Source organism: Pristiophorus japonicus, chromosome 13 (assembly GCF_044704955.1).
Source record: "Pristiophorus japonicus isolate sPriJap1 chromosome 13, sPriJap1.hap1, whole genome shotgun sequence".
NCBI classification, from domain to species: domain Eukaryota; kingdom Metazoa; phylum Chordata; class Chondrichthyes; family Pristiophoridae; genus Pristiophorus; species Pristiophorus japonicus.
In genome coordinates this window covers 47610015-47626666 of record NC_091989.1, presented here as the reverse complement: position 1 = coordinate 47626666, position 16652 = coordinate 47610015, and the positions used below count along the sequence as shown (strand labels likewise).

Below are 16652 nucleotides of genomic sequence, written 5' to 3'. Positions count from 1 at the left end.
AAATGTTTCCGAGACCCCACTTCACTGGCAGAGCTTTGCACACACAGAATCATACACAGAGCACAAAAGGCGGCCATTTGGCCCATTCATGCCTGTGCTGGCTCTCACTCTCCTGCTCTTTCTCCATAGCACTGCAAATATTTCCTTTTTAAGGAGAGTTCAATTCCTTTTTGAAAGTTACTCTTGAATCTGCTTCCACCACCCTTTCAGACAATGCAGACCAGATCAGAACAATTCACTGAGTAAATATTTTTATCCCAGCACAAAATGGATTTTCCCCTTGACTTGCATTGTGACTATTGGAGTGATGGGAGGAGAACAGGAATTGCACTTCACTGCTAAGGGGCAAGTTCTCCTATCAGCTGAACAATGATCCTCCCTTCTCAAGAGAACCTCGTGTCCGTGAGGAGATGTTCGGTGATGGCGTGGTACTTTAAAAAAAAATCAAAAATTAAAGAATTGCATTAGACCTCCATTTTCTCCCTTTTAACTTTGAAACAATTAAGATTTATGATGCATATTCTTTGCCTTCTTGACTCCCTCCAAAACTTCACCTAAAAACAATGGCGTCTTTCTGCCCCGATTTTTTAATGTGCGTTGCTTTTTTCTTAAGTGCCCAGAAGGTTTTTTGGGAATGGTCACATATGCTGTCCTAGGAAAAATGCATGTTGGCCAAAGTGGCTTAAATCTGAAAAACTGGCACAGACATCAGGTTACGACCCCTATGATGCAAAAAAATCGTAACCTAAAAAAATTAGGCTGGTGCAGAAACTTTGGGGAAACTTGGAGATTTTAATTTACTCCCAAAAAAACGGTGCACACCAAAAAAACGGCGCAGATAATTGGGGAAAATTGAGCCCTATGGCATGTGAAAGTTAGTAATTACCCTGAAACTGTAGTGGAACATGTAACTAAGTTATTTGTACAGGTAACATTCCTCCATCATGCTGGGGGTAAACATTTTAATTAATGTTTTTTAAAACATTGTTTGTGTTGAATTCAGTTTTATTGACCAAAGGATTGTTCTAGCAGGGCTGTAGAAATGTTCAATTATACCGTTCTTCCAAATGCTGTACTCTTACACTCTATATCTCCCCCCCACCCCCCAACTGCACACACACACACACACCAGCTGGTGGAGCATTCTGGTTAACTTAAACATGTTTATACTTTATAATTGACAGATTTATAATCCAGTAAAAGGAAAAAAAAAAGTGACATTTGGTTTCAACAGAACTAGATCCAGCTTTCCTAAAAGCTAGAGTAAAAGTCACTCACGCTCTCCAACACCGCACCCCAGTTCATAGATGCATGGCATCTCTTCCAGACCCAGTTCATACAGACACTACTGCATCCAATTCCCCTTCCTCCCTCAATTTTCTGGCACTCCCCAACCTCCTCCCTTCAGTTAACACTGGCACACTCCTTCCTTTCTCTCTCCTCTCCCTTTATTACTGCCTTCCCTCCCTCCCTTTCCTTCAGCCCCCCCCTCCCAAAATGCTATTGCAGACTTCTCTTTCTCTTCCCCCTCACCCCGCTCCCACAGTTCCTCACATACCCTTCCCCAGAAAAGCAGTGTTATTCTGAGGTAGGGGCCAAGGTATATTACTGAAGCAGAAGTGATGGATCAATCTCCATGGATCCTGTTTTCCTCTATTAATTAAATTGAGGTAAAAAGTAGACTGCATATTTGACTTGAGGATGCTGGATGATTCCAAAAATGTAATGAAAATATCAGGGAAAAATTGTGCAGCAGACATTCCCCAGAGGAGCAAAATCCACCACATTCATGATTTCCAACAATAGCAATGTTTGAGAAACTAAGTGGAAGACCTGGCCCAGGCTCTCAATCAAATATCTGGGATTATAACAGAAATAAAGCACCATTTCAAGGCTATAACTAGGGTATAATCTGCCACTTGGGATATGACTGGAATGTATTCTGGTACCAGGATACAAAATATGTTATAATCTGGTAAGTAGTACATAACTGGGCTCTAATTTGGTATTTGGGACTCAGATGTAATCTGGTAGCTGGAATATCATCATGGTCTGGTATATGACAATGGTCTAATCTGGTGCTTGGGATATTACCACGGTGTCCTCTGGTATATAATGAAGTGTACCTCATTGTCTGGGATATTAGTGGGGTAGTTGGGATATAAATGGGTTTGTCTCGGAGATCTCGGGTGCACATGTTTATTGCATTAGCAACAGCTGTACAAAGTAAAAGCAACTTCTGAGTCAGCGTGTTGTGGACTGTGAACCCTTACACAAAGGAACTAGGTTTTATTTATTTTGTGCAAAACTAAGTAAACCTTTATAGAGACAAACATTTGCAAGGTCTTGAAAGGCTGGGTGCAGGGTGGGTTTTCACATTGTTGTGATCTCCCTGTAAATTGACTTTGGGTTGAGCATTTTGGGAGTGTCCAACAGATCTTTAAATAAACAGAAAACAACTGATATTACCGCCATAACGTTTAATCAACATTAAACAAGGTAGATAGTTAATGGAAGGGTACCTAGTCCAGGCTGTAATAGCTGGAGTAAGCAGATGGGATAGCAGCAAACCTGTTCAATTGTATATACATTTGGGATGTCATTTCCTTGATGAAAAGGGGTAAAAGCACACACACACACACACACACACAGACACACACACACACACAGACACATCGACAGGAAGCTCTCCTTCAGTTCAGCTATGTACACACATAGTAGCTGAACTCTTTTAATTGCAAATAAACACATTTTGACTCCAATCAATGTCCACTAGTCTTAAAATAAAATGTGTCAACTTAAAAACATCTGAGCACCAACTCAAGTGAAGCCCGCAGAGCTGCGGTGTTTCTCATTGTCAGTCATTGGAATGTAATACTGTATATACCATATCAGACTTATACACGGCAACACAGTCCATCACAATTATGCTTAAATATCAAGTCTTGAAAGAAACTGAAAGAGTAATCTGAAGTATGTAACAAAGACAATCTCGCTATCTGGCCTTCTTTTCTGCAACAGCATCTGGTTCACATCCCTTGACAGGCTGGGCAATTATAACTGAACTAAAATAAAAACACCTACAATAATCAGTCCAGTAGTCCGTTTGTGCAGATCATAAAACAGTGCACGAGGTGCTGCAGGAACATTTTCTTTGATGTTTTAGGCGATATAAAGGCAAAACACTGCTGGAATGTTTAGAATTCTGTCGGTGTTGCCTGTGCAGCATTAGAATATCTAACATAATCAAAGATAATTAGGGCTCGGCATCTGGTAACTGGAGAATCACAAACACCTCAGCTGAGAAATTTGTTTGAAAACATGCCCATTGCATTTCCAGTGAGACTAGGGCTGCAAAAAGAATTCTATTGGAATCTGTTTTCTTTTGCTATTTTCTTAAACCCTTTGACAGATGTCACACAAAAATAGCACAAGGTACGAGATTTTGATTTTATTTAGAGTATACCAATCTCACATTTTTTGAACATATGTGCCACTTGGGTTTGACACTATACTTTGAGTTTAACATACTTTACTTTTTTTTAAAGTTAGGGTAGGCAGATATTGCTAATTTAATGGCAGGGAGGGGTTTACAGACTCAGTAACCCTGTCAAACAATGACGAGGCGATGTGATAATTATCATGCTGCGATGGTTAGAGCCAGTCCCTGGAATAAATTGCTTCAAAAGACTACATATACATAGAACCCAACCAGCACTACTGCAGAGCACAACGCGGTTCTGTACTCATCTCCGCGGGCTGTGCCCACCAAAAGTGACCCATGCCACAGTTACCAGGAAGAGCTCGATAAGAGCAGCAGTGCGAGACTGACAGTAAGATCCTGAGCAATTCAAATGACTGATCATAGAAGAGAAGACTCCATGTGAGAACAGATGCTTCTTGTTGTCATCATCTTTGGCAGTCCTTCGAAATCGAGGAAGACTTGCTTCCACTCCAAAAGTGAGTTTTCAGGTGGCTGTACAGTCCAATACAGGAATTACAGTCTCTGTCACAGGTGGGGCAGACAGTGGTTGGAGGAAAGGTTGGGTGGGGAATCTGGTTTGCCGCATTCTCCTTCCGCTGACTGCGCTTGTTTTCTGCATGCTCTCGGCGACGAGACTCGAGGTGCTCAGTGCCCTCCCGGATGCTCTTCCTCCACTTAGGGCGGTCTTGGGCCAGGGATTCCCAGGTGCCAGTGGGGATGTTGCACTTTATCAAGGAGGCTTTGAGGGTGTCCTTGAAACATTCCTCTGCCCACCTGGGGCTCGCTTACCGTGTAGGAGTTTCGAGTAGAGCGCTTGCTTTGGGAGTATCTTGTCGGGCATGCGGACGATGTGGCCCACCCAATGGAGCTGGTCGAGCGTGGTCAGTGCTTCAATGCTGGGGACGTCGGCCTGAGCGAGAATACTGACGTTGGTGCGTCTGTCCTCCCAGTGGATTTGCAGGATTTTGTGGAGTCAGCGTTGGTGGTACTTCTCCAGCGCTTTGAGATGTCTGCTGTATATGGTCCACGTCTCTGAGCCATATAGGAAGGCGGGTATCACTGCTGCCCTGTAGACCATAAACTTGGTGCCAAATTTGAGGTCCTGGTCTTCAAACACTCTGTTACTCAGTCGGCCGAAGGCTGCGCTGGCACACCGGAGGCGGTGTCGGACCTTGTCATCAATGTCTGCCCTTGCTGATAGTAGGGTCCCGAGTTATGGAAAATGGTCCACGTTGTCCACTGCTAAGGTAAGCTAATTATGTCATTTACAGGGGGCCAATCTCAAAATCTACAGGCTTTGGCAGTGTCATGGTTTTTACACAAAGTGTAAGCACAAAAAATGTACAGTTCTAGTTTCAAATTATCCAATGCAACACTGTGACACAAACCTCAATAGGTCCCTGAGAACAAGACAAGCATACAACCTGTTTGGCGAAGATATGAAAATACATCTCTCGCAGTTCAATAGATATTAATCAAAGCCTGTTGAGATATGTATACACGTTAATCAATAAAAGGAGGTGGCGTTAATGGAAGTGATTTTTAACGCAGCCAAAGTACATCACTGAAGGAAATGATGAAAAGCTGTTGGTTATTCGGATTACATTACCTGATTGAAGGCTGCAAGCCAGGCATAGATTTAATCCCCCTCCTCCAACAGAAGATTAAATAGTTAAACCTCAGCATTCACTAATTTCACCAACTATCGGATAGTGCCCCTCCAACTCCAACAAACATTTATTCTCCCACTGCCTCTTCACTGGAGGCTAATCTTTTGGCACTAAATGATATTTCTTTCCCCTATTCTTTGCTGCTTCCAAGCATCATCCTTCAGTTGGAGAGGTAGGAAATTCTGAGCTGCACACATTCGATGAATCCCAGGAATATTGCTCTGTGAACAGATGGTACACTTCACATAAGGAGACATGGATTTTGTCACTCTCAAAATGGGAGCTAGCTGCGAATGGACAAAAATCAGCCCCTATTTGAGTGCCGTGCAACACTGCGACAGAAACCTCGAGAGGCCCCAATAGCTCTCAACTTGTTTAAACATCTGGGAAATAGGCAGATATGGCAGATTTTACTTTTATTTAAAAATTTCCAGTTAAGGAAATGATGAAGAATTGTACTTTTAGAAAGGTGGACTAAAGCAGCATAAAAATACAGATGCTATCGCAGATCAGCTATGAAAGCCTTGCAAGTTGTGAAATTAAGTGAAAACAGATGGTAAAGATTCTTTAGATTGTAACAGTTGGTACAAATCAAAGCACTAATGGACCCATGGCTATCACGCAGCATGTCTGTTAGCAAGCTCTCAAGATAATCAGCATATGGCCTTTCACTTGTTAGGGATGCATGCAATTCTTAACTATGTAAGCTTTTGTCAAAGTGTAGCAATGCTTCAGGCACTTGTTTTTAAAAAAGCAATGTCAATGCTGCAGAGATGATTATCTGATACAGTTCTTCAAAGACTGCTTTCCTTCTCAGGTGGATGGGTAAACATTTGGTGGAAAGGTGCTTCAAATAGTCATTCAGATTTTCCTTTTTTATCCAGATCATATCTGGTCAAATCTTGTGTAAAAAAACATTAAATCCTTATTATTGCCCAGTGGGTTGGTTAAAGATCTAAACAACAGGAAGGCAATGCAAAGCTGCTCGCCTTGTGTGCCATTTTGGGCCTCACCTGGAATATTGTGTTCAGTTGTGGTCTCCTAATCTGAGGATGGACGTTCTTGCTATTGAGGGAGTGCAGCGAAGGTTCACCAGACTGATTCCCGGGATGGCTGGACTGACATATGAGGAGAGACTGGATCGACTGGGGGCCTGTATTCACTGGAGTTTAGAAGGATGAGAGGGGATCTCATAGAAATATATAAGATTCTGACGGGACTGGACAGGTTGGGGAAGTCCAGGACCAGAGGACATAGTCTAAGGATAAGGGGTAAGCCATTTAGGACTGATATGAGGAGAAACTTCTTCACTCAGAGAGTTGTTAACCTGTGGAATTCCTGACCGCAGAGAATTGTTGATAACAGTTCATTGGATATATTCAAGAGGGAGTTAGATATGGCCCCTTACGGTTAAAGGGATCAAGGAGTATGAAGAGAAAGCAGGAAAGGAGTACTGAGGTGAGTGATCAGCCATGATTTTATTGAATGGTGGTGCAGGCTCGAAGGGCTGAATGGCCTACTCCTGCACCTATTTTCTATGTTTCTATTTCTCAGTAGCTCAGCCTCTATCAAGTGTGTTTGAAGAGGACCTTCAAGGACAATCAGCAGTTCGGGGGCCTCTGATACCACTTCAAGGTACAGCGCATGCTGGAGTGCGACGGCTGTGAAGAGGGCAACTGGATTGGTCGTCACCAAGGTCCAGGTCGGTGATTGGAGTGTGGGCAAGGTACAGCAGGAGCGGCGAGGTTGGGGCACAGGAGCGGCGAGTGATCGTGGATCGATGTGATCGGGGCCCAGGAGAGGCGTGAGTTCGGGGCCCAGAAGAGGTGAAGGCCCAGGACAGCACGGGCCAGCCTACACTGCGATATGTGTGCACACTAGGTCCGTGCAACAGAGCTGGTCTCCAGTCGTCTTGGTTAATCCTTGCCACGAGACCAAGACCTAGCTCTGTCAAGCCCGTGTGGTGACTAGTGTGCAACGGCCACCACACGTTAAAAAAATCCACGCACAGGCATGGGATCGCCTATGATGATGATTGCCAGTGGACTGGATCGAGCACTGATTTAATATTTTTGTATTATCGAAAGAGCAACAAGCTCGAGTTAGTGTATTTGATCATCTACAGTTAATTATGCTTTAACAAAACATCAAAACACATGCTTATAACCGGTGTGCACATTGGCTAATAGGTATCCTTAATGGTCCATTTTACATTCTAACCAGATGAAGGAGATCGCAATTGCTGCCTCACCTGCTGAGAATGTCAGTTGGATTTGTTCTTCAATGATCTCCAGTGCAATGAAATCATGTTTTTCATTAAAACGGCCGTTGTAAAGTAGCAAGGCATTTCTTTCCTTTGTTGCAAACCTGCAGCAGAGAGAGAGAATGAGAATAATTTATTACCAAATAACAAAGCATGCAGGAGCTGCTTGAAAGAAATTATTACTGTCATACTTTTCCAACAACATGGTCTGTCTCAGCTTGACATGCCATCAAACGGAAGCACTGAATACTAGGATCAAGGATTTAGATAGGAATTGTAAATCCATGTATTCATATAAGTAGATTAGAATAGTTCATAAATTCGCCAAGAATTTGGGGCAGAATCCAGTTTTACCCTGATTCTGCCCCACTTGCACTGGCTCTACAAATTCATGGGTGTATCTTGCACCTACCCCGCACATTGATGGAACGATGTCTGGGCTGGTTCCTGCACCGCTCCCCCACCGCCGCCGCCCCCCACTCTCCCCCTCGTAAATTATACCTCGTACGACCTTTGAAGGCCTCAACGGAGCTCCTGCAGCTGAGAGCTGGTGTGAGTCATACCGAGGTCCTTAATAGTCTCCAAACCTTTACTGGAGAAAGGTAATCAATCAATCAATCATCTTCCCAAAGAGGCATAATTCTTCCATTGGGCACAGAAGATCCAGAAGTCAATTTTCTTTGGGGCCTTGCTGGGTCAACTCGCCATTGTGGGAGTGGTATGGTGCCTCTCTGTCATTCCAACTGGCGGTTTGGAATGGGGGCCACTGAGACATTTTTGCAAGTGCGAAGAGCCTGCTGCACCGGTCCGTGAGCGTCACCACTGACCCCGGTGAAGTTCAAGGGTCTGGGGGTGGGGCCATGAACAAATTCACCGTTGGCACTTGGAGGGGTGCCCCAATCAGAAACGGCCGCATTATACAGTGCTCGTGGTTGGCCGGCTTTCACATGTGTCACATGCTTTCACCCATGTCTGCAAACTCAACGATGTAACCCCTCACCCCACCCCACAGCTCCTTCGTAAGGGGTCTTCTGCTGCATTTAAACAAAAAATATTCTCCCCACCTTCAGGGGTCCAGACCCTGATCCCTCCCCCCATTCAAAGTACTCATCATGGGATATTCAACAGTGGGAAAAATATCCCTGGTACATTCAACAGTGGAAATAATATCCCTGGTACAGTGTCCTGTGCCAATGACAGCTTCAGCAATAACAATAAATCTATGTTGATTAAGTAATGAGGAGAAAAGTATCTTTTATAATCTATAAATAACTGACGAGGGAGGAGAGAAGAACAAAGAAATAAATTACTTGCATCTTAAGTAAATAGTATAAATCCAGAGGGAGCTGGAGAAAAACAGATAATACAAGTAACAGGAAATTAAATGTTTTGGTGCAGAAGAAGTTACTTGCATCTTAAACAAGCTTTGTGAAATGACAGGTAATATTACATGTGAGGCCTACCCATACGGTGGTTCAGTTATCAGCAAGGTGAGTCATCTTTTTACCCTCGTCAGTTACGTGACAAATTGAGTTATTAAACCACTATCGTAGTAAGGATGAGAGGAACCCAGGAGACATCTGAAACCAGTATTCCAGGATGGGATTACACATGACCAATGCCACCGCAGAGCCACTAATAGCATCAACATTTTAAAATTTAGCGGGGGGATAAAAAGAAACAATCTCATTAAGAGTGCAGTTCTGATTCCAGGTTTTTAATATTTTGATGTTAAAATGAACTTGCTCTGAAATTGTTCTCAATAAACTTAACATGACAATCAGTAATAAGTATCTATGGGAAATGTTGAACAAATTTGATAATTGCATATAATTCACATTCAGTCCACTGCTCATGAGATAATGTGCACTCTATTGGATTTACAAATGTACCCTTCCATTAGTTAGGAAAACACAGGTTATTTGTATCGGAGATTGGCAGAAGATCTACAGAGGAAGCTCTTCAACTCAAGCCAGGCGCACTGTGGAGCTCTGCTTTAAATTGGTCAATCACTAATACGTCTAATCTATTTAACCTGCATTGGCAGAAACCCTTTTAAGGTTTTCAACTACTGCACCTCCTTTAAATTAAATAAGCCTCTAGAGCTGAAGGGTTAATCTTTCTACTTAGTCCCCCACTAAAGAGATTGATTAGTGGCACCAAATGAAGGTTTGTCAGACTGATGCTTAGATCCCCTGAGGTGACACAACCTACACAATATCACACATGACAGTGGTAATGAGGTTAAGGCTTCATGGGGCAAAGCCCTCTGAGACTCCTTTGCAGCACACAAGATGACAAAATACACCCTCTTCAGATGCGCCTGTCAGTATGTGCTTACAGGTGGTCTTTAATGCATGTCCTGACTTGGCCAGCTTGCAGGGCTTCTCCATAACTTTAGCAAACCTGTCTCCCAAATGGAGCTTTTTAACTACAACAGGTTCAGTCAGCTCAGCAATTACAGTTTAGTGACCAGGAGGTGTTTAATTTTCTCTCTCCCCAGCCCAAAGGCAGAGAGTCCTCTTGTAATGTCTCGAACACCATCCTGGAGATCAAATTGGTTCAGCACAGGGGTTCGAGCCCGAGATCTTCCCGGTCTGTATGGCTCAGTTCCACACTAAACAGCCCATGTATCAACGGAAACACTGGAGGATCCAGAAACACAATTTTTTTTTTGTGGTAAATATTGGAAAATGGATTTAGAGAGAGAATGATACAGAAATGGTGCGCACTTCATTATTCTCGGAATTTTATTTCATGTCCATTCTAGTAAGATTTATTCCTGGATTAGGACAATGATTCATCTGATTAACAGTCCCTTTCCACATACTCTACTATCTGTGTCGCTGCATCAGTTAAAAAGAATCCACATGGCTGGAACTTCCACAGCTCAGAAGTCAGAATGCAATTTACAAAGTAAATGCTTTTCATTATTCTTCTCAATGTCAGCTGTGGCTCAGTGGGTAGCACACTCGCCTCAAAGTCAGAAGGTTGTGGGTTCAAGTCCCACTCCAGGGACTTGAGCACATAATACTAGGCTGACATTCCCGTGCAGTGCTGAGGGAGTGCTGCACTGTTGGAAGTGCCATCTTTTGGATGAGACATTAAACCGAGGTCCCGTCTGCTCTCTCCGGTGGACGCAAAAGATCCCACGGCACTATTTCGAAGAAGAGCAGGGGAGTTATCCCCGGTGTCCTGGCCAATATTTATCCCTGAATCAACATAACAAAAACAGATTCTCTGGCCATGATCACATTGCTGTTTGTGGGAGCTTGCTGTGTGCAAATAGGCTGCCGCGTTTCCCACATTACAGTAGTGACTACACTTCAAAAAGTACTTCATTAGCTGTAAAGGGCTTTGGGACATCTGGTGGTCATGAAAGGCACTACATAAATAGAAGTCTTTCTTTTTTTCAATCTCTAGATGACTTACAAATGAACTACAGGATGAATATAACCAAAAATCTAAAATGATTCAATGGCTAGAAAACCAAACATGTAATGGCTAACAGGCTGCTCATTAGAAATCCAGTTTTTGAAAATCAGAACCATTTCTGAACCAAACCCACCAATATTAACCTCAATTATATTCGGACTGATATTTAGTTGACAGATTGCACCTGAAATCGAACTGTCTTTTTAAACAACAAATAAATACTTCGAACGATACATACCAAGATAGCTGGAGGAAAACATGAAAATGACCTGCTTGGAGTATTACAAATACATTAAAGGTGTACGACTTCCCATGTTGGCAATCTCTTGTTACATTGAAGGAAAGACAATTGATAGTACAAACACTAGAGGCTTTTCATACAAGATGGGCTGTTCAGAGTAGCAGCTATTGAACAGGTAATTGCCAGGATAGTCAACATAGGATTATGGAGGCCTCATCAAGAAGCTTAATTGTTGAGAAGTGGAAGAGAAGAGGGATTAATATCAGTTTTAAGTAGATCGACTCAGTGACAGGTTTTATGCCAGTACCAATTCTAATGTTCATCAAGAAGCCACTCTCAGCACGGAATCAATCATTCTGTCACCCTACCCTCTGTTACATCATTACCGACAACATTCACATTTATGAATGTCCACGTGGTCATTCCATGTCAAGGCTGCGGTATAAAATGGAGTCACCCATGTGCAGCTAACACTATAGATTTGAAAAATCACAGTGTTCCATTGAGAGAACACAATGTTAAATTGATGCAATGAGTTGGGGATGTAATTATGGAGCCTGAATTAGTGGACTGGAACTTACTGCACACATGACACGTAAATATATCAGAAGCACACACCAAGAATGCAGTCAAGATTAGGACCCTATAGGGAAGGAGAATTGAGAATTGTTGAAGATGATTCTCTTTCTTTTCTCTAGTAGACACAATACTTGGCAAATGCGTCTAGGGCCTGGATTGGTTACATCTGGCTTTATGTAGGCTATGTAAAGACTGTTTCTGATTGCTTATACGCATGATGGCAAATTTATGTCGCTCTTTTGGGGTTCAAAGTACGAACGGAGATCACCTTCTACATAAGTAATTCACTTGCTTGGATTTCCACCTGGATGATTTCTGTCGAGAGCAGCATTTCCTATGGAGAATGAGACGGACACCAATTGCTACTCCAAAACACTAGATCCAGCAATAACGTCACACAGGCATGTTCCTATCAGCTACTGCTCCAATGCTCCCCACTCCTCCAGTGCTACGGAGATATTTAAAAGGCAGCTCGCATTACCAACTTCAGTCCTGGCTCCCGCTGATTTTTTATTCTCCTCACCTGTGTCTCAGATTTTAAATCAGATGCAGAAGCCTGAACTGAAATTGAGAGGGAGATTTACTATTTAAATATCACTGCACTGGAAGAGCAGAGCAGAGTAATAATGGAGAGGAATGCATGGGTTAAAATTAAAAAGTAGGGAGAGAAAATGTATTTGTTAGCATGAAGGCATGGATTATTTGAGGTTCGACTAGAATGTTGGGGGAGCCGCCTTATACATGGATCGCTTTGTACACAGGTATATACAGCAATTAGTCATGTAAAAGTACAGCAAAATTATGCAATTATTCTCAGGGAGGCCTTAATTAGTCTGAAAGAACAGAACTTGTGGAGCTACACTTAACTAGAAAAATGCAAGCAGAGTAAATAACTGACCAGTATTACCAAAACATTTTTAAAAATTTCCTGGACTATAGTAAACACTTGATAACACATATTCTATTACAGCAGCTGGCTTCTTAAGGTAACAGATAATTTATGAGAAACCATTGAATTAGGTGCAGCTCAGCAAACCTGTAAATTCACTGATACTATTAACAAGTTGTGCTGCTGAAAGGGTTTTTACTCCTAAGAGGTCTTTTTTTTAAACTTCAAAAATATGCACACACAAGGTATTCTCATCTCCAGAAAGATTTCCCATTACTTTCTCAGGATAAGTACTGAAAAATACAATTACGACAACATGCAGAACTTTCTGGATCTTTAAAACTGTTCACATTTTGGAGGTTAAGCACTGCAGGCGTATCTCCCAACAGGCTGAGGTCTGATGCCCCCATTTTATGCACTAGGAGAATGCACATCTATGAAAAAAATCTGATGATCACTAAGGCTACAAACAGGAGACACAAAGAGAGTGACCGAATACCCAGTTGTAAACCTGAAGACTTGCCAAACGGTTATGTCATAATACTTAGATTTTTTTAATAGTTTTTGTTGCATTAAATCAGATCACTGTGTCATCTGGATTGCTTGTCGTTGCCAAAGATACAAGCTGGCAATAACTATTTATTCTTTCTCTGAATCTCTGGGGCACCAAGCATTGCTTCCATGGCGACACCAATAGATTTTGTTAAGTGTACCAAGGCTTGGACAAGATTAAACAAATGGGTATTTGGAATCTAGCATGCTGCCCATTATATAAAGAGCTGCCTCAGTTCATTAACATGCATGAAGCAACTCTTGTGCAAGACAGAGCCAAAGGCTTCTTTGTGAAGAAATGGGAGACATTCTCCAATACCCAGTCTATTTTATAACTCCCTGGAACAGTGCCAGGGCACATAAGTTAAAACCAGGCTAACCAATGAATGAGGAGAACACAGATTGATTGAAATACAAATTCAATGCAAGAAGGCACAAATCAGCTTCTTGCATGAACGTCTCAGCAGCATAACCACAATGTGCTAACTACAGGTTACAATCCACTCATTTCCAACTACAAGTATTAATGAAGTGAAAGTAAAGGAACATGTAATTAACAATCCAAGTCACACAGCATAGGTCTTCCAGTGTGTCTCGTGGTGCATGAGTACATCACAGCAAATCACATTCATGGGCCATTTTCAATGTTCTCGCTACTGTCTGGAAGCTTTGTCCATATTGGGATATCACAGGCACATCACCTACAATATTCCAGCTGCTAATTCTTTCTGGCTTTTTTTAATGGGACCTCAAGAATACATATTTGAATTTTATGATGTTGTTATACACATGTATATTGATGCATTATTTTGTGAAGCCATTGTACAAGAGTACATTCACGCTGATACTTTGAGGTTATAAGAACATAAGAACATAAGAATTAGGAACAGGAGTAGGCCATCTAGCCCTTCGAGCCTGCTCCGCCATTCAAAAAGATCATGGCTGATCTGGCCATGGACTCAGCTCCACTTACCCGCCCGCTCCCCATAACCCTTAATTCCCTTATTGGTTAAAAATCTATCTATCTGTGATTTGAATACATTCAATGAGCTAGCCTCAACTTCTTCCTTGGGCAGAGAATTCCACAGATTCACAACCCTCTGGGAGAAGAAATTCCTTCTCAACTCGGTTTTAAATTGGCTCCCCCGTATTTTGAGGCTGTGCCTCCTAGTTCTAGTCTCCCCGACCAGTGGAAACAACCTCTCTGTCTCTATCTTGTCTATCCCTTTCATTATTTTGAATGTTTCTATAAGATCACCCCTCATCCTTCTGAACTCCAACGAGTAAAGACCCAGTCTACTCAATCTATCATCATCAGGTAACCCCCTCATCTCCGGAATCAGCCTAGTGAATCGTCTCTGTACCCGCTCCAAGGCTAGTATATCCTTCCTTAAGTAAGGTGACCAAAACTGCACGCAGTACTCCAGGTGCGGCCTCACCAATACCCTGTACAGTTGCAGAAGGACCTCCCTGCTTTTGTACTCCATTCCTCTCGCAACGAAGGCCAACATTCCATTCCTGATTACCTGCTGCACCTGCAAACTAACTTTTTGGGATTCAGTTTAATTTGTTTTAATTGCCGGTGCTTTTAGTGTCCCCTTCCCTTTTATAGGGGGCACTGGAAAAATGTGATTTTAGCGCCCAAAAAAATGAAAAACACAAAAAAAAAGGAAAAAAGGGCCTTGTAAATGTCTGGTGTGTCACCCAGGTCGGGTGGCACGGTTTAATGTTTTATGTTTTTGCAGGTAGACTCTAAAAGAGTTTCATGCACAAGGACCCCCAGGTCCCTCTGCACCGCAGCATGTTGTAATTTATCCCCATTCAAATAATATTCCCCTTTACTAGTTTTTTTTCCCCAAGGTGGATGACCTCACACTTTCCGACATTGTATTCCATCTGCCAAACCTTAGCCCATTCGCTTAACCTATCGAAATCTCTTTGCAGCCTCTCTGTGTCCTCTACACAACCCGCTTTCCCACGAATCTTTGTGTCATCTGCAAATTTTGTTACACTACACTCTGTCCCCTCTTCCAGGTCATCTATGTATATTGTAAACATTTGTGGTCCCAGCACCGATCCCTGTGGCACACCACTAACCACCGATTTCCAACCCGAAAAGGACCCATTTATCCCGACTCTCTGCTTTCTGTTCGCCAGCCAATTCTCTATCCATGCTAATACATTTCCACTGACTCCGCGTACCTTTATCTTCTGCAGTAACCTTTTGAGTGGCACCTTATCGAATGCCTTTTGGAAATCTAAATACACCACATCCATCGGTACACCTCTATCCACCATGATTGTTATATCCTCTAAGAATTCCAGTAAATTAGTTAAACATGATTTCCCCTTCATGAATCCATGTTGTGTCTGCTTGATTGCACTATTCCTATCTAGATGTCCCGCTATTTCTTCCTTAATGATAGCTTCAAGCATTTTCCCCACTACAGATGTTAAACTAACCGGCCTATAGTTACCTGCCTTTTGTCTGCCCCCTTTTTTAAACAGAGGCATTACATTAGCTGCTTTCCAATCCGCTGGTACCTCCCCAGAGTCTAGAGAATTTTGGTAGATTATAACGAATGCATCTGCTATAACTTCCGCCATCTCTTTTAATACCCTGGGATGCATTTCATCAGGACCAGGGGACTTGTCTACCTTGAGTCCCATTAGCCTGTCCAGCACAACCCCCTAGTGATAGTGATTATCTCAAGGTCCTCCCTTCTCCCTTCCCACATTCCCGTGACCAGCAATTTTTGGCATGGTTTTTGTGTCTTTCACTGAGAAGACCAAAGCAAAATAATTGTTTAAGGTCTCAGCCATTTCCACATTTACCATTATTAAATCCCCCTTCTCAACTTCTAAGGGACCAACATTTACTTTAGTCACTCTCTTCTGTTTTATTTATCGGTAAAAGCTTTTACAACATATTGTATATGTAGACATTTTACGAGACTGCACAGTGCCTGCTGGAAGAATGAATCGCTGTGAACAAAGAAGGTCAAGGATGTGAAGCAGCTCGTTTGACCCTGGGGTCTGAGGACCGTTAGACTTGGGAATAGTGGGGAAGGGTCCAGAATACTGATGATCGTGTTGGTGGGTTTGGTGCCACTCCTGGGGCAGTGGGTGGTTTTCTCCACTGACCAGGTATTTTCTGTTTAGTGGATTTCCAGGAACATTTTCCAGACTGCCTATTATTTCCCTACTTCCAAAGATGACAAACATTGATCTGAGAGACGAAAGTCCCACATGTATTTCAGACACGTGTCCATTGTGGCTGTGGCTGCAGCTGCTTGGACCAGGAGTCATACTAGCCTGCTCACTGCAGGGAGCACTTTTCTCAGGCCCAGCAAGAACTCAGTCCTACCGAGATTGTTTGAATGATCTTGCAGACTGCAGTCTACAATGGCTGGATGAGGGAGCATGAGCAGAACATATATGGAGGAGGGAGACCTTCTGGACACAGGTCCCCGGCATGGTATCGAGGGATGGAACTTGTGGATTTTGGGCAGGGTGCAATATGTGAAATGTTAGGATTA

The 16652-nt window shown here is 42.7% G+C and overlaps 1 protein-coding gene across 1 annotated transcript in view; it reads right to left on the bottom strand.

Moving 5' to 3' along the window:
• The window catches only part of celsr1a (cadherin EGF LAG seven-pass G-type receptor 1a), a 366505-nt gene that overhangs the window by 138146 nt on the left and 211707 nt on the right, over positions 1–16652 (bottom strand). The window contains exon 5 of the mRNA XM_070897418.1: positions 7406–7521. Within this exon, the coding sequence (XP_070753519.1) occupies positions 7406–7521 (116 nt within the window). The remainder of the gene's footprint in view (positions 1–7405; positions 7522–16652) is intronic.